Here is a 19,194-nt window from a genome sequence, read left to right on the forward strand (position 1 = left end):
GTGAAGGTTCTCTCGCAGTGCGGTTAGGTAGAGAGTTCCAGGATTTTGACCCAGCGACGATTAAGGAACGGCGATATATTTCCAAGTCAGGATGGTGTGTGACTTGGAGGGGAACGTTCAGGTGGTGTTGTTCCCATGTGCCTGCTGCTCTTGTCCTTCTAGGTGGTAGAGGTCGTGGGTTTGGGAGGTGCTGTCGAAGAAGCCTTAGTGAGTTGCTGCAGTGCATCCTGTAGATGGTACACACTGCAGCCACAGTGCGCCGGTGGTGAAGGGAGTGAATGTTTAGGGTGCCCAGATTGCCTTTGATCTTCACTGTATTGCAAGGTGTCCAAAAGGAACCCTCTATTTTACAAAGTCAGATCACCCACAAAGAGACAGGTGTGTTAATCCAATTGGTTCACGACACCAGCTACTGCTGCTGCTGCCACAGCTACTAAAATAAAACTGTTACTTTATATTGCTTCGGCTGGGTTTTCCTTTTTTTAAATAAAACAACGTTTTTGAAGTTCTTCATATTTGTAACTTTGGTGACATATGCTGCTACATCTACATCGCTGCACCAATTACCATTGCACATGGACCCACCTTACACATAATTGCAGCTATTTCCTGTATTCCAAGAAATGGACTGAAGCCAATAATCACCTAATTGGGATCTCTAGTCCAAGACTCTAAATATATATCTTATTGTAATTCAACTGGAGATTACATCCTTTTGCACAATCCTCCAGAATGTTGTCAAGCACTGAGTTAAGTTTTGAAATCAATCTGTTAACACACAATTCTCGGAACAATTACAGATACATTGATATACTGATAGAGATAGCTTAGTAGGGCATTCATTCAGTTAATTAAATGCCTGTTGGGATTGCTTAGCTAAGTTTATCGTATAAAGAATAAAATATAGCATTTAGGACTTGCATACTCTTAGGCAATTAAAATAAAAATGAAGTGTTGTCTGCAATGGCACCATATTATTTTTAAACTATGTCAAGAATTGCATAATTAAAACTAGGGGACTGGACTGGACTTCACTGGACTGGGTTGGACCAGCTCCTTAAGGACCTGCAGCTATTCCCGATCTTATGAGCTCCTCACCTCCTTACAGATGTTCCTTGGGCCAGGTCCCTCATTTGCACTGATTCCATGGATTTACCTATCACTTTCCTCTGACTCCCTGGACTTCACTGCAGTTGGTCCTCAGGATTCAATCCCACTGCTCCTCGCCCTTCTGCTAGTGTACCAGATCTGCTGGAGGGCACTGCAAACAACTGAGACCACTACTCATCTCCAATGAACCCCTGGATCAGCCTCTGCTGGCTCATGGTCAACGCTCCACTCCATCTTGGCCCTCTGGGGGTATGAATTAATTTTGGGTGGTAGCACAAAGCAGACGATAGCGAATTGGCGGCCCGTTTTGCATTGTGCCTGATTTTCTTCCTATTGACTTCAATGGTAAAGGAAATCAGACGGCGTGTAAAACAAGCTGCTGATTCACTATTGCCCAATTCGTGCTAACACCCAAGACAAATTTATACCCCTCTGATTCCACTGGACAACCTCCAGCAGTGGGCCTGCTGATACACTGCCCCTTGAACAGCTCCTGTATCCGTTACCTCTCCACAACTGTCAATAAACCTGGACAATCATTTGTGGATGCTCCAAGCTGACCTCACATTGTCTACATATCGACTTCATCACACTACCACTATCAAGATAGGCATTTCCAGATACCATGGGGTGGGATTTTAACCCCCGCATGATAGGCAAGAGAGGGTCGGAGGTTAAATTGCTAAAAAGGTGAAACTCAACCCCACCCTGCCATGAACACACCAACTTCCGGTTTTACCACGGTGGGTTTGGGGGCAGCTGAGTAACCTGCTCTGGAGAGGCAGGTCAGTGATTATATTTAAATGAGGCTGCATTCCTGATATTTGCGCAGCCATTTAACTTTAACGCTGACAGGCTGGATTTCCCAGAGCCCGGGAAACCTGGCAGCTTAAGGGAGGCAGGAGCTGCCAGATCCAGCAGGTAAATGCTTTTTAGAACACTGCTTGTGGGCCAGGAGAAGTGGGAGTGCTTCTCCCTGGCACCTCAAACAAACCTGCCGCGATCTTCTGACCCGCTGCCCCCAATTTGCCAACTCTCCCTGCAATCAGCTGACCCCCCCTGCGATGTCTCCCCCCGTGATGTCTCTCCCTAGCGATGTCTCCCCCCAGTGACGTCTCCCTCCTTCCCCCCTCGCTGCTGCGCTCCGAGCCCCCCCACCCCCGAAGATCCCTGATCTTCTTGATTCATGGGTACCGTTCCCAGGAGTCTCCGCCTGCTGTCTTGTATAGGAGGCTTTCCTGCCCGGCTGACGGCCAGTCTCTCAATCTGGCTGGCTGCTGGGCAGGAAACGGAGGAAAAAAATTCTATTGAGGTCCTGCCGTTAAAATCGCCAGGACTACTGCCTTCCGGTATTTCTGGGTATCCCGGCCGCTGACACACACCCCCACTCACTCCCTGTAAATATCGGGGCCCATGCGACTTAATACCGTTTATTCTCTGAGCTGGGAATGGTGAATAGCACAGAATTGTGAATTTAACAGAAAGGATAGACAAAGGTAATGCAGTAGATGTAATATATTTGGGTTTTCAAAAGGCCTTCGATAAGATTGTAGATTCATGACTAAAATCTGAGGACAAGTAGCAGAATGGATAGCAAGCTGGCTACAAAATAGAAAACAGAGAGTAGGGGTTAAAGGTAGTTACTTAGACTGGAAAAATGGTGGGAAGTGGTGTTCCACAAGGATCGGTGCTATTGTTCACCATTTATGTAAATGATTTGGACTCGGGAATTGGAGTACAATTTCAAAATTTGCGGACCACGCCAAACTGGGGGGTATAGTTAATACCAAGGATGACTGTAACAAAATACAGGAAGACATTAATAAACTTGCAGAATGGGCATGTAATTGGCAAATGAATTTCAATATAGATAAATGTGAGGTGTTACATTTTGGTAGGAAGAATAAGGAGGCTACATACAGCTTGGATAATAAGAGACTAAATGGGGTACAGGAACAGAGGGATCTGGGGGTACAGATACACAAATCACTAAAAGTAGCGATGCAGGTTAATAAGGCCATAAAAAAAGTAAAGCAAGCACTGGGTTCATTTCTAGAGGGATAGAATTGAGAAGCAGAGAAGTTATGTTAAACTTGTATAGAACCTTGGTTAGACCACACGGAGTACTGTGAACAGTTCAGGTCTCCATATTATAAAAAGGACATAGAGGCACTGGAGAAGGTGCAAAAAAGATTTACTAGGATGATACCAGAACTGAGAGGTTATACCTATCAGAAAGATTGAGCAGGCTGGGGCTGTTTTCTCTAGAAAAGAGAAGGCTGAGGGGTGACCTGATAGAGGTCTTTAAGATTCTGAAAGGGTTTGATAGCATAGATGTAAAGAAGATGTTTCCACTTGCGGGGGAGACCAGAACTAGGGGCCATAAATATAAGATAGTCACTAATAAATCCAATAGGGAATTCAGGAGAAACTTCTTTATCCAGAGAGTGGTTGGAATGTGGAACTCGCTACCACAAGGAGTAGTTGAGGTGACTAGCATAGATGCATTTAAGGGGAAACTAGATAAACACATGAGGGAGAAAGGAATAAAAGAATATGCTGCTAGGGTTGGATGAAATTAGGAGGGAGGAGGCTCGCATGGAGCATAAACACCAGCATGGACCTGTTGGGCCAAATGGCCTGTTTGTCTGCTGTACATTCTACATAATTCTATGTAATTCTAGGTTCAAAAGAAGGGGAGAAAGATAAAATAAAATGTTATAATGTGTAATTCCGAATGGTTCATGAAAAATACTTGGGGCACTTTTGTTAACATTTAAAAAATAACAATTTTTTTTACTAAAGTGGTGAAAATGCACACACGGGAAAAACAAAGTAATATTAATTTTGACATATCATTCAAAAAATAGATAATGGAAACAAAATCAAAATATTGCTGATGCTGGAAAGATAGATAATGGACTCTTCATATTGTCTCCATTGTCAATATATTTAAGATATCCACTAACAGATGTGTGACATTTTGAGACTTTTACCTATTTCATAGTATCATACTATCATAGTAGGTGTAGCACAGGAGGAGGCTGTTTGGCCCATCGTGCCTGTGCTGGCTCTTTGAAAGAGCTATCCAATTAGTCCCATTCCACTGTTCTTTCTCCAGACCCCTGAACATTTTTTCCCTTCAAGTATTTATCCAATTCCCTTTTGAAAGTTACTATTGAATCTGCTTCCACCGCCCTTTCAAGCAGTGCATTTCAGATCATAACAACTCGCTGCATAAAAAAATGTTTCCTAATGTCGCCTCTGGCTTTTTTGCCGATCATTTTAAATCTGTGTCCTCTGGTTACTGACCTTTCTGCCACTGGAAGAAGTTTCTCCTTATTTATTCTATCAAAACCATTCATGATTTTGAACACCTCTATCAAATCTCTCCTTCACCTTCTCTGTTCTAAGGAGAACAACCCCAGCTTCTCCAGTCCCTCCACAAAACTGAAGTCCCTCATTCCTGGCACCATTCTAGTAAATCTCTTCTGCACCTTCCCTAAGGCCTTGACATCCTTTCTAAAGTATGGTGCCCTGAATTGAACACAGTCCCTCTAGATTGGAAAATTGCACATGTCACTCCGCTTTTTAAGAATGGAGAGAGAGGGAAACCGGGGAATTATAGACCAGTTAGCCTAACATCTGTTGTGGGGAAATTGCTGGAGTCTATAACTAAGGATAGGGTGACTGAACACCTCGAGAATTTTCAGTTAATTAGAGAGAGCCAGCATGGATTTGTGAAAAGTAGGTCGTGCCTGACAAACCTGATTGAATTTTTTGAAGAGGTGACTAAAGTAGTGGACAGGGGAATGTCAATGGATGTTATTTATATGGACTTCCAGAAGGCATTTGATAAGGTCCCACATAAGAGACTGTTAGCTAAGTTAGAAGCCCATGGAATCGAGGGAAAAGTACGGACTTGGTTAGGAAATTGGCTGAGCGAGAGGCGACAGAGAGTAGGGATAATGGGTAAGTATTCACATTGGCAGGATGTGACTAGTGGAGTCTCACAGGGATCTGTCTTGGGGCCTCAATTATTCACAATATTTATTAACGACTTAGATGAAGGCATAGAAAGTCTCATATCAAAGTTTGCCGATGATACAAAGATTGGTGGCATTGTAAGCAGTGTAGATGAAAACATAAAATTACAAAGCGATATTGATAGATTAGGTGAATGGGCAAAACTGTGGCAAATGGAATTCAATGTAGACAAATGTGAGGTCATCCACTTTGGATCAAAAAAGGATAGAACAGGGTACTTTCTAAATGGTAAAAAGTTAAAAACAGTGGATGTCCAAAGGGACTTAGGGGTTCAGGTACATAGATCATTGAAGTGTCATGAACAGGTGCAGAAAATAATCAAGAAGGCTAATGGAATGCTGGCCTTTATATCTAGAGGACTAGAGTACAAGGTTAGCAGAAGTTATGCTGCAGCTATACAAAACCCTGGTTAGACCGCACCTGGAGTACTATGAGCAATTCTGGGCACCGCACCTTCGGAAGGACATATTGGCCTTGGAGGTAGTGCAGCATAGGTTTACTAGAATGATACCCGGACTTCAAGGATTAAGTTAGGAGGAGAGATTACACAAATTGGGGTTGTATTCTCTAGAGTTTAGAAGGTTAAGGGGTGATCTGATTGAAGTTTATAAGATATTAAGGGGAACGGATAGGGTGGATAGAGAGAAACTATTTCCGTGGGTTGGGGATTCTAGGAGTAGGGGGCACAATCTAAAAATTAGAGCCAGACCTTTCAGGAGTGAGATTAGAAAACATTTCTACACACAAAGGGTGGTAGAAGTTTGGAACTCTCTTCCGCAAACAGCAATTGATACTAGCTCAATTGCTAAATTTAAATCTGAGATAGATAGCTTTTTGGCAATCAAAGGTATTAAGGGATATGGGCCAAAGGCAGGTATATGGAGTTAGATCACAGATTAGCCATGATCTTATCAAATGGCAGAGCAGGCACGAGGGGCTGAATGGCCTACTCCTGTTCCTATGTTCCTACTCCAGCTGAGGCCTAACTAGTGTTTTATAAAGATTTAGCATAACTTCCTTGCTTTTGTACTCTATGCCTCTATTAATAAAGCCCAGGATTCCATATGCTTTTTTAACAGCCTTCTCAACTTGTCCTGCCACCTTCAAAGATTTGTGTATGTGCACCCTCAGGTCTCTCTGTTCCTGCACCCCTTTTAAAATTGTACCATTTTTTTTATATTGCCTCTTATTCTTCCTATCACAATGCATCACTTCACACTTCTCTGTGTTAAATTTCACCAGTCTATATCCTCCTGAATTCTGTTACTATCCTCCACATCGTTTACTACATTTCTGAGTTTCGTGTCATCTGCAAACTTTGAAATTATATCCTCTATACCCAAGTCCAGTTCATGAATATATATCAAAAAGAGCAGTAGTCCTAATACTGACCCTTGGGGAACACCACTGTATACTTCCCTCCAGTCTGAAAAACAACCGTTTACCACTACTCTCTGATTTCTGTCCCCTAGCCAATTTTGTGTCCACACTGTCACTGTCCCTTTAATCCCATGGGCTTTAATTTTGCTAACAAGTCTATTATGTGGAACTTTATCAAATACCTTTTGAAACTCCATATACACATCAACCCCACTATCCTCATCAACCCTCTCCGTTACTTCATTAAAGAACTCAATCAAGTTAGTCAAACACAATTTTCCTTTAACAAATTCGTGCTGACTTTAATTTATTAGCGCATACTTTTTCAAGTGCCAATTAATATTGTCCTGGATTATTGTCTCTAAAAATTTCCCCACCACTTCTGTTAGGCTGAATGGCCTGTAATTGCTGGGTTTATCCCTCTCCCCTTTTTTGAACAGGGGTGTAATATTTGCAATCCTCCAGTCCTCTGGCACCATATCTCAGGAGGATTGGACGATTGTGGCCAGAGTCTCCGCAATTTCCACCCTTACATCCCTCAGTATGCATCCCATCTGGACCGGGTGGCTTTTCAACTTTGAGTATTGCCAATCTTTTAAGTACCTCCTCTTTATCTTTTGTTATCCTATCCAATATCGCTACTACCTCCTCCTTTACTGCTACAATGGCAGCATCCTCTTCTCTAGTAAAGATTGATGTGAAGTATTCATTTCGTGCCTCAGCCATGCCCTCTGACTCCACAAGATCTCCTTTTTTGTCCCTAATCAGTCCCATGCTTCCTTTGACTACCCTTTTATTATTTATATGTTTAGAAAAGACTTTTGGGTTCACTTTTATGTTAGCCGCTAATCTATTCTCATACTCTGTCTTTGCCACTCATTCCCTTTTTTAGATCTCCTCTGTACTTTCTGTATTCAGCCTGGTTCTCTATTGTATTATGAATTTTACATTTGTCATAAGCCTCCTTTTTCTGTTTCATTTTAATCTTTATATCTTTAGTCATCTAGGGAGCTCTAGGTATGGATGCCCTCCCTTTCCCCCTAACTGGCCTAGAATGAATTTTTGGTTTTATTTGTACTGTGTTGTTGATATAATGCCAGGTTCAGTTTACAAAGGGTAACTCCTATAGATATACAAGAACGAAAGGGAAGGGTCTGTGATAGGGTGAGGGCAGGAGTGATTAAATGCCAAAAGGGATGATGGAGCAAGGCAAGGAGGGTGGTAATGGGACAAGTAAAGAAACAAAAGATGGGTTTAGAGGAGCTGCAAATGGCAATAGCAGAACCATTGCCAGCACCTGCTGCCCGAAAAAATGGGAGCAGTGGTTATGATCTGAAGTTATTGAAATCAATGTTGAGTCCGGAAGATGGTAAAGTGTTAAAACTGTTTACTTTTGCAATAATGTAATAGTGTTGAGACAACAGGACATTGTTGGATGCATCCTAGAGCAGTTGGCACCCTGGACTTTCATTCAATATGCCTGGCAGGAAGGCTTAGTTGAATGAATTGTATTGGGGCTGCAAGTGACCCCATGAAGGGGGCAACATTTCATTCAAGGTAGCAACTGACTGGCAGCTCAACAGACTAATCTTCAACATTCACAGGTAAGGGAGGGATGAGGCAGGCTTTGTTTCCTCTACCTCTAGAGAGGCAGTTAGATTGTGTCTGTTGCTACCAGACACACAGAAAGATCTTGCTTCCTGTTAACTAGAGGAAAGTTGAGGGACTCCATGTTGAGTTGAAAATATATACTGCCTGTAAGAGGAAAGATTAGTGCCAGTTAGTTTGGAATGGTAACTTGCCAGTAAATTTAGCGTGTAGCAGCAGCAGGGTAATGAATTTTTTAATGTTATTGTACATGAAGCGATAAATAAATCTTAAATTTTAAAACTGTCTTCTGCTTATTCATTTATTTCATGTAAAATAAACCAGTTGGTTTACAATCAACCTCCCCTCACAAGACTTTTTCAATCCCCCTTCTGAAAGACAGGAGAATGCACATGCTGGCAAGTGTGAGATCATAATACCAAGTACACACAATGAAGGGTTTATTGTTACAATTCCCAGGTCCTGCAATCGTTTAACTAAATATTGAATAGTAAATGTATACTCCTGATCATAGAGGATGCAAAGTCCACACAAAAAAAAATCAGAATTTTTGCATGTGGGGTAAAAGAAATATACAATTCAGTATTTTGTCACACTTGATATAAATAAACATGTAAAATCCTGTGGAATTTATATGTCTTGTTTTTGTTTATTTTCTTACAAATGGAAAGACTAATTTCATACCTTTCATTTGTGAAATCTGCCTTCATTCAGCATTCTCAAGAGGATTCAGATGTGATGGCAATGAGAATGAAAGAAAATGAACTCTACTGTTCACATGAAGGAGGTAAAGCACAGGTTCTTTCTTTTCATAATCATAAGTTCATTTAACAATGTTCCACAGGCTTTTATAAATTGAACCTTACTATTGACCTTTGGAGTACATTTTGTTTCAATTAAAATATAGCTAGACTCACATTTTGCAATTGAAAGAAATAGTTCATGTTGTATTCTTTATTGTCATTTACTTTTGAATGTTGCTCAATCAGTAAGTACATTTGGAATTTGTTCAGGCAAAGACAGTAGTGGAAAAACATATTTGTTCAGCTGTCAGAGTGACTGACTGAAATAAGGCCAAGGAAAGAGCCTAATTATGTGAAGAGTTTATAAATTCTCAGAGGCATGAGGATGGCCAGAGCCCCACTCATTGTTTAGAAGTAGTTAACGATTAACCCAAGATCTGTTGAAATTAACTTGAAGTTAAAAGCAATAAGATTGGGCATACCTGGAGCCCCCTGTATTGGTTATGGTGAGGTATCACAACTAAACTAAGCAACCCTCAATTTATATGTGGGGGAGGTGAGGGCTTATCAGAAATCAATAAGGCACAAAATAAGTTCTCTACCCATCTAGAACTTGATGACATGAAAGATTAACAGACAATGTTAACAGGCATGTGTGAATGGTGGAGGTGGAAGGAGGAAATCAGCTCACTTCTGACCAGTGATAATTGTTTGATCTCAAATTAAATGTGTTCTCATTCTTGTAGTTGTGAGGTTGGGATGAAGAAATGTATGTTTTGTTCTACAAAGTCAAACTTAAAGATTAATATAAGCATCTAGCAAATTTGCTTTCAGAAGTATGAGTAAATTTTGCAGCACCTACCATTCTAGTTTTGTGCCAGATAGGTTAAATATAGATCAGTGAGTTCATTCAGATTCCAAAAATACAGTGAAAGATGTATAATTATGCTTTTAATACACAAAATAATTGTTTTAGTTATCAGACAGTGCTATTGTCTATTTCACTAAGTTCAATCATTGTGCCCTTGAGTTTTAAATATAGCTTGGTTTTGGAAACTTGTACAGGTTTTGCTTCTTATAAGACTGAGTAGTATAATAATGATGATAATAGATTATATGTTAAATATGTATTACTGAATGAATCGGAAACAAGGCCCCTGAAATTATACTCTGGATATTAGGGTTTATTTTAAATGGGTCAATACTCTGCTAAAATAACAGAGAGAGGAACTTCGGGTGAATGTGTTGAGTTTTTTTATGGTAAAATCCCACAGTGTAATTTCAGGGTCAAACCTTTGGGAGGTTTTAGTAAAACAAAAGAAACAATTCAAACCCTGACTACATTGTGATTAAATGGTATGAAATACTGACAAGCTAAAGTCATATGAAAGAGCTTCCATTTCAATGATAAGAGTGGAATAACATTAATTGTCCATCAAGGGAGCGGCACATTGGTATTTTTGATATTAGTACTTCTATAGCAGTGAGTGGAGACTAGAATGTGGTTTCTAAATACTGGGTTGACGACCAGCGGGAGCCATTTAGAGAGGAGGAAGGAAAAACTACATTTCACATTCAAATTTATCCTCACATATGCCTGGATCCAGATAAGTGTTACAGAAACAGTGAAACATCAGGTAGAGCTACATGGTTTTAAAAATTAAATATATATTGGATCTGAGAAAAAAAAATTATGGCCATCTCCTTGTTTGTTCACTTTCCCAGACTAATAGGGGTAGAAATTTGTCTGGGCCTCAGGCCTCATTTCAATCATTTAGGTGAGCTGCCGGTACCTGTAGTGTGTCAACAAGCAGGTAAGTTCGGGGGGTGGTGGGAGGAGGGCCTATCGCGGCCGGCAGGAGTGCCCTGGAGACGGGCAGGGTGTAAAACAGGTGACTGATCCGATCCCAACAGTTTCCTGCTAGCTGGGTTAAATTAAAATTACCAAAGTGTATTTTCAAGCAGACTTCATTTTTAAAATATATTTGTACATTGTAATACACATTAATAAAGTGACTTCAAGTAATGTTTAACAATAATTTGTGTTATATGAGAAATTACCTCATATGAGCTATCTCGTTTTGATAACATTTGTAAACACCGATTTTAATCTGGAGTCGAATTCGGGTGGGCAGGGAGTGGGACAAGGCCAAACACCCTCACCGCCCCCCCACAACCCATCCTCAGCAGCGTGAGGCTCGGGCCTCATCTGCATGACTTCAGTTAGCTGCCCACCCGAAATGGGCAGAAAGCGGTGGCTGGCCAGTGAGCAGGAGTGAAATTTCAGTTATCTTTAGTAGATTGTGTTCAATACACAACAGGTAATATTCAAATAGGTGTTCTTAATCAGGTCAACAATCACTAAAGCTACTTGTATTGAAACATTGATTAGCAATCCACAAACTAACCGAACCACAGATCAAATTCATTTCGTAACAGCATACCAGGCACAGAGCTCACTGATGCTGTTTATCAACAGGCCAATATCTTTTAAAGGTAGGTTACCATTGCCCTTGAAAATGTTATCAGCCTAACAGAGCAAAATTCTATTATTGTCCTACCTGTCTTTGCCGTTACTTAATACCCATGCCCACCTGATGCTAAGGGACATTCATTACATCTGTCTTTTATCAGGAGCCAAAGTTGTGCCCAATTGACACTAGTAAAGCATTCATATCAGCTTATCCAACTACCATTATTGACTTATTTTGAATTTGGCATGATACCAGACCCATTCAATGTCACCATTCTGCAGTGGTCACCATATTACAGATATAGGGATCTCCTGAATATCTAATACAACAACAACTTGCATTTATTTAGCACCTTTAACATAGTGAAATGACCCACGGCACTTCACAGGAGCGTTAGCAAGCAAAATTTGACCCCAAGCCACATAAGGAGATATTAGGACAAGTGACCAAAAGTTTGGTCAAAGGTAGGTTTTAAGGAGCATCTTAAAGGAGAGAGGTAGATAGGGATGGAATTCAAGAGCTTAGGGCCTAGGCAGCTAAAGGCACAGCCGCCGATGGTGGAGCGATTAAAATCAGGGATGTGCAGGAGGCCGGAATTGAGGAGTGCAGAGATTCTCGGAGGGTTGTGGGGCTGAAGGAGGTTAGAGATAGGGAGGGATGAGGCCATGGAGGGATTTGAAGACAATGATGAGAATTTTAAAATAGAGATGTTGCCAGACCAGGAGCCAATGTAGGTCAGCCAGCACAGGAATGATGGGTGAACGGGACTTGGTGTGAGTTAGGATAGGGGCAGCAGAGTTTTTGGATGAGCTCAAATTTATGGAGGATGGAAGATAGGAGGCCAGCCAGAAGAGCTTGGGAATAGTCAAGTCTAGAGGTTACAAAGGCATGGATGAGGGTTTCAGCACAGCAGGTGAGCTGAGGCAGAGACGGGAGATGTTACGGAGGTGGAAATAGGCAGTCTTGTTGATGGAGCGGCTATGGGGTCGGAAGCTCATCTCAGGGTCAAATGGGACACCAAGGTTGCGAACAGTCTGGTTCAGCATCAGTGGCCAGGGAGAGAGATGGAGTTGGTGGCTAGAGAACGACAATGACTTTGGTCTTCCCAATATTTAGTTGTTGGAGATTTCTGGTCATCGGACAAGCAGCAAGAAGCAATGGAGGGGTCGAGAGAGGTGGTGGTGAGATAGAGCTGGGTGTCGTCGGCATACATGTGGAAACTGACATATATTCGGGTGATGTCGCCGAGGAGCAACATGTAGATGAGCAATAGGAGTGGGCCAAGGATAGGTCCTTGGGAGATTCCCTAATCAACTAAGTGCTGTTATGTTCCCCAACAAATATATATATTTTTTATTCGTTCATGGGATGTGGGCGTCGCTGGCGAGGCCAGCATTTATTGCCAATCCCTAATTGCCCTATGGGCATTCATAAACCCAGGATACATCAGGGAGATTTAGGGACCACTGCCAGGTCAGGTACCATTCCAACATTCTGCCAACCTTGGCTTCTTGTCCAGTTAGGAAACACATTAATGGAGTATACAATATGGAAAAACTAAAAGTATAATGGAATTTTATATCCACTGGCATGATAAACATTAAGGTCTGCAGACAATAGTAACAGATCTGAAGCTCTACTTTATCAGCTGCAGCAGCTTCTTTCTGCTCAAACATAGCAATGGCTTGCTTTTGTTGTGACCCCAAAGATGTAGATGAGAAAGAATCATTTGTGGAGACACATACGAACATACTAACATACGAATTAAGAGCAGGAGTAGGCAATTCGGCCCCTCGAGCCTGCTCTGCCATTTGATAAGATCATGGCTGATCTGATTGTGACCTCAACCCTACTTTCCCGTCTACCTACTATAACCTTTGACTCCCTTGTTAATCAGGAATCTATCTAACTCCGCCTTAAAAATATTCAATGACCCTGCCTCCACCGCTCTCTGGGGAAGGGAGTTCCACAGACTCACGACCCTCTGAGAGAAAAAAATTCTCCTCATCTTCATCTTAAATGGGAGACCCCTTATTTTTAAACTGTGTCCCCTAGTTCTAGTCTCTCACAAGGGGAAACATCCCCTCAGCATCTACCCCTTCTAGTCCCCTCAGGATCTTATATGTTTCAATAAGATCAAATCTCATTCTTCTAAACTCCAGTGTATACAGGCCCAACTTGTCCAACCTTTCCTCATAAGATAACCCCCTCATTCCAGGAATCAGTCGAGTGAACCTTCTCTGAACAGCCTTCAAAGCAATTATGTCCTTTCTTAAATAAGGAGACCAAAACTGCACACAGTATTCTAGATGTGGTCTCACCAATGCCCTGTACAACTATAGCAAAACATCTCTACTTTTATATTCTATTCCCCTTGCAATAAATGACAACATTCCATTTGCCTTCCTAATCACTTGCTGTACCTGCATACTAACTTTTTGTGATTCATGTATTAGGGCACCCAGATCCCTCTGTACCTCAGAGTTCTGCAATCTCTCTCCATTTAAATAATCTACTGCTTTTCTATTCCTCCTGCCAAAGTGGACAAGTTCACATTTTCCCACATTATACTCTCTGCCAATTTTTTGCCCACTCACTTAACCAATCTATATCCCTTTGCAGACTCCTCATGTCCTCTTCAAAACTTACTTTCCTACCTACCTTTGTGTCATCAGCAAATTTAGCAACCATACATCAATACAGAGGTACTAAGGACGAGAGTTTTTAATATTTGTTGACCTGTGGATAAACTGAAGGATAAAACGTTTGAACATCAAAGAAGACTCTTGAACTTCTCCAAGTGTGAATGGTCCAAAAAATGTACAATTTCTTTAAAGGATTTGGATATATTATTTTAATGTGCATCATAAAATACTGAATATTGAAGCATTCATCAGAATGACTACCACCAGAAGATAGGATCATGTCTATATTGCAAAAGTTAGAATATTTGGCCCACTTTTTGCTGTACCCACATTAGGATGATCTTCATTGGAAAATTGGTTACATTATAGTCCTTATTTTAGTTGAAACATTGTCTAGCAATACACTCTAAGTGACTGATACGCTTTTGACATTCTGCATGTGTTAAAGCAGTTTAGGAAACTTTTTTTTGATAGTAATGTTCCAACCACACAATTGGCTATCGGAGAAAGACATTTTGGTTTTCATACCTAAAAATAAATTGAAACTACTTTACACATATTGTCAAACCAATGTGGTGGTTTTGGGTTTACACTGTGTGTCTTCAGTGGATGACATTTTCAGTTGTTTATCACCCAAAATGGCAGGTGTAAGGATATTTCCTGACAGATAACAAATTTATATGTTGCCATATTTTTCAGACATAAAGTACCCTCCCTTGAATTTCCTTCTTGTTTAAAATTGTCATTGGACATCTTCTATTTTTCTACAATCATAATTTTTTTCTGCTGAAGGAAATGTTTGTGTTGATGTCATGAATGATTCAGCAGAGGATGGCAGCCAAGTACTTTTTCCCGTAAAATGAGTTGAACATGAACTAAAAAGCCCATCTGCCTGCAGCAATGAAGATAACCAAATATCTAATTGTCCCTCTATAAAGTCCACCATATTCATGCATGAATTTAGTCATTTGCTTTGTTGAATATTGTTTTTACTAAATTCATTATGTTGTAATTTGTTTTTTTATTGCCACTTCCACTAAGGAGTTAAAATTCCCATCCACAAGTCCATTTTTAAGCATTCCCTATTTACATTTTGTCATTTTTTAATTTCTTTTTCCTGGTTTATCTTTCTTTTCTACAAGATTATACCATGCCCACTTTCCTTGTTTCTTCCTTTGGCCAATTATTTTTTTTGGTCACTTTCTTGATTTATTTATATTCTTTTATGATCATATCACATATCAGGTTGATAATACAAGTGAGAACCAGGCTGAATATAGAAAGTTCAGAGGGGAAGTGTTAAAGGAAATAGAAGGTGCAAAGGGAGAGTGAGAATAGACTAGCACCTAGCATAAAAGGGAATCCAAAAGTCTTCTATAGGCATATAAATAGTAAACGGGTAGTAAAAGGAGGAGTGGGGCTGATTAGGCACCAAAAAGGAAACCTACACATGGAGGCCGAGGTACTAAATGAGTACTTTGCATCTGTTTTAACAAAGAAGAAGATGCTGCCAAAGTCACAGTAAAAGAAGAAGTAGTTGAAATACCAGATGGGCTAAAAATTCATAAAGAGGTGGTACTAGAAAGGCTGGCTGTACTTAAAGTAGATAAGTCACCAGGTCCGGATGGGATGCATCCTAGGTTGCTGACGGAAGTAAGGGTGGAAATGCAGTGGTAATGGCCATAATCTTCCAATCATCCTTAGATATGATGGTGGTGCCAGAGGAATGGAGAATTGCAAATGTTATACCCTTGTTTAAAAAAGGGTGTATGGATAAACCCAGCAAATACAGGCTAGTAAAATTGAAGTCAATGGGAATCAGGGGGAAAACTCTCCAGTGGCTGGAGTCATACCTAGCACAAAGGAAGATGGTAATGGTTGTTGGAGGGCAATCATCTCAGCCCCAGGACATTGCTGCAGGAGTTCCTCAGGGCAGTGTCCTAGGCCCAACCATCTTCAGCACCTTCATCAATGACCTTCCCTCCATCATAAGGTCAGAAATGGGGATGTTCGCTGATGATTGCACGGTGTTCAGTTCCATTTGCAACCCCTCAAATAATGAAGCAGTCCGAGCCCGCATGCAGCAAGACCTGGACAACATCCAGGCTTGGGCTCATAAGTGGCAAGTAACATTCGCGCCAGACAAGTGCCAGGCAACAAGCGAGAGTCTAACCACCTCCTCTTGACATTCAACGGCATTACCATCGCCGAATCTCCCACCATCAACGACCTGGGGTCACCACTGACCAGAAACTTAACTGGACCAGCCATATAAATACTGTGGCTACAAGAGCAGGTCAGAGGCTGGGTATTCTGCGATGAGTGACTCACCTCCTGACTCCCCAAAGCCTTTCCACCATCTACAAGGCACAAGTCAGGAGTGTGATGGAATACTCTCCACTTGCCTGGATGAGTGCAGCTCCAACAACACTCAAGAAGCTCGACAAAGCAGCCCGCTTGACTGGCACCCCATCCACCACCTAAACGTTCACTCCCTTCACCACCGGCGCACAGTGGCTGCAGTGTGTACCATCCACAGGATGCACTGCAGCAACTCGCCAAGGCTTCTTCGACAGCATCTCCCAAACCCGCGGCCTCTACCACCTAGAAGAACAAGTGCAGCAGGTACATAGGAACAACACCACCTGCACGTTCCCCTCCAAGTCACACACCATCCCTTGGTGCCACACTCGGTCAAATGCTGCCTTGATGTCAAGGGCAGTCACTCTCACCTCACCTCTGGAATTCAGCTCTTTTGTCCATGTTTGGACCAAGGCTGTAATGACGTCTGGAGCCGAGTGGTCCTGGCGGAACCCAAACTGAGCATCGGTGAGCAGGTTATTGTAGAATAAGTGCCGCTGGATAACACTGTCGCCGACACCTTCCATCACTTTGCTGATGATTGAGAGTAGACTGATGGGGCAGTAATTGGCCGGATTGGATTTGTCCTGCTTTTTGTGGACAGGACATACCTGGGCAATTTTCCACATTGTCGGGTAGATGCCAGTGTTGTAGCTGTACTGGAACAGCTTGGCTAGAGGCGCAGCTAGTTCTGGAGCATAAGTCTTCAGCACTACAGCCGGGATGTTGTAGGGGCCCATATAACTTTGCTGTATCCAGTGCACTCAGCCATTTCTTGATATCACGTGGAGTGAATCGAATTGGCTGAAGACTGGCTTCTGTGATGGTGGGGATATCGGGAGGAGGCCGAGATGGATCATCCACTCGGCACTTCTGGCTGAAGATGATTGCAATCGCTTCAGCCTTGTCTTTTGCACTCACGTGCTGGACTCCGCCATCATTGAGGATGGGGATGTTTGCAGAGCCTCCTCCTCCCGTTAGTTGTTTAATTGTCCACCACCATTCACGACTGGATGTGGCAGGACTGCAGAGCTTTGATCTGATCCGTTGGTTGTGGAATCGCTTAGCTCTGTCTTTAGCATGTTGCTTCCGCTGTTTAGCATGCATGTAGTCCTGAGTTGTAGGTTCACCAGGTTGGCACCTCATTTTTAGGTACGCCTGGTGCTGCTCCTGGTATGCTGTTCTACACTCCTCATTGAACCAGGGTTGATCCCCTGGCTTGTTGGTAATGGTAGAGTGAGGAATATACCGGGCCATGAGGTGTGCTGGAATACAATTCTGCTGCTGCTGATGGCCCACAGCACCTCATGGATGCCCAGTTTTGAGCTGCTAGATCTGTTCTCAATCTATCCCATTTAGCACGGTGGTAGTGCCACACAACCCGTTGGATGGTGTCCTCAGTGCGAAGACGGGACTTCGTCTCCACGAGGACTGTGCGGTGGTCACTCCTACCAATACTGTCATGGACAGATGCATTTGCGACAGGTAGATTGGTGAGGACGAGGTCAAGTAAGTTTTTCCCTCATGTTGGTTCGCTCACCACCTGTCACAGGCCCAGTCTGTCAGCTATATCCTTCAGGACTTGGCCAGCTCGGTCAGTAGTGGTGCTACCGAGCCACTCTTGGTGATGGACATTGAAGTCCCCCACCCAGAGTACATTCTGTGCCCTTGCTACCCTCAGTGCTTCCTCCAAGTGGTGTTCAACATGGAGGAGGACTGATTCATCAGCTGAGGGAGGGCGGTAGGTGGTAATCAGCAGGAGGTTTCCCTGCCCATGTTTGACCTGATGCCATGAGATTTCATGGGGTCCAGAGTCAATGTTGAGGACTCCCAGGGCCACTCCCTCCTAACTGTATATCACTGTACCACCACCTCTGGTGGATCTGTCCTGCCGGTGGGACAGGACATACCCAGGGATGGTGATGGAAGAGTCTGGGACATTGGCTGAAAGGTATGATTCTGTGAGTATGGCTATGTCAGGCTGTTGCTTGACTAGTCTGTGGGACAGCTCTCCCAATTTTGGCACAAGTCCCCAGATGTTAGTGAGGAGGACTTTGCAGGGTCGACTGGGCTTGGTTTGCGTTTCTCGTGTCTGGTGCCTAGTGGTCCGATGCCGGGTGGTCCTTCTGGGTTTATTCTTATGATGACTTTTTTTAGTGAGATTTTACAACTGAGTGGCTTGCTAGGCCATTTCAGAGGGCAATTAAGAATCAACCACATTGCTGTGGGTCTGTACTCTTGTTGCTGGTATTGCAGCAGGGTGGGACTTCCACCCGTTGCCCCAACCTCGCTGTCACGTCGACCCATTTTTCTGTGTTGGAGGTTATTATGTATGCACAGAAAGCTTCCAGCGGGATCCTTACCACTGAGAGGGAGCCTGGCAGTACAAGACTGCAAAGTTCTGGTGGCACTTCACTGCAGCAATTCTGCCCCAGCAGCACTCATAGAGACGGAACCCTGGAAGTGAAGAATGTGATTGCTTTTAAGCAGCAGACTCAGCTGTTAGTGATTGGGCCATATGCAGAGGGAGAGGAGGCCACTACTTGGCCCTCTCCATCCACCCAGCAATTTAGAGACCCCAGGGGCTAGGGTTGGTGGAGACAGTGGCAGTAAACAATTAAATTGGGTGTCTTGCCAGATCCAACCTCCCCGCTGGCATTGACACATTTACATGTGGCGGGCAGTGAGGGAGCGTCCAACGGTTTACCCAATTAAGGTTGGAGGTGGAAACTTGAGGTTGGGGCAGAGATATGAGGGTGGGCCTCGCTGCCCAATTCTCCATCATTTTCTGCGCTATCTGGCCCAATCAGGGCCAGGATCATGGAG

The 19,194-nt window shown here is 42.7% G+C and overlaps 1 protein-coding gene across 1 annotated transcript in view; it reads left to right on the forward strand.

Annotated features, from left to right (window-relative positions):
* The window catches only part of LOC137340296 (docking protein 1-like), a 29,909-nt gene that overhangs the window by 3,106 nt on the left and 7,609 nt on the right, over nt 1-19,194 (forward strand). Inside the window, exon 3 of the mRNA XM_068002713.1 lies at nt 8,860-8,932. Coding sequence (XP_067858814.1) covers nt 8,860-8,932 — 73 coding nt within the window. The remainder of the gene's footprint in view (nt 1-8,859; nt 8,933-19,194) is intronic.

The sequence above is a fragment of the Heptranchias perlo genome, chromosome 21 (genome assembly GCF_035084215.1).
Source record: "Heptranchias perlo isolate sHepPer1 chromosome 21, sHepPer1.hap1, whole genome shotgun sequence".
Lineage (NCBI taxonomy): Eukaryota > Metazoa > Chordata > Chondrichthyes > Hexanchiformes > Hexanchidae > Heptranchias > Heptranchias perlo.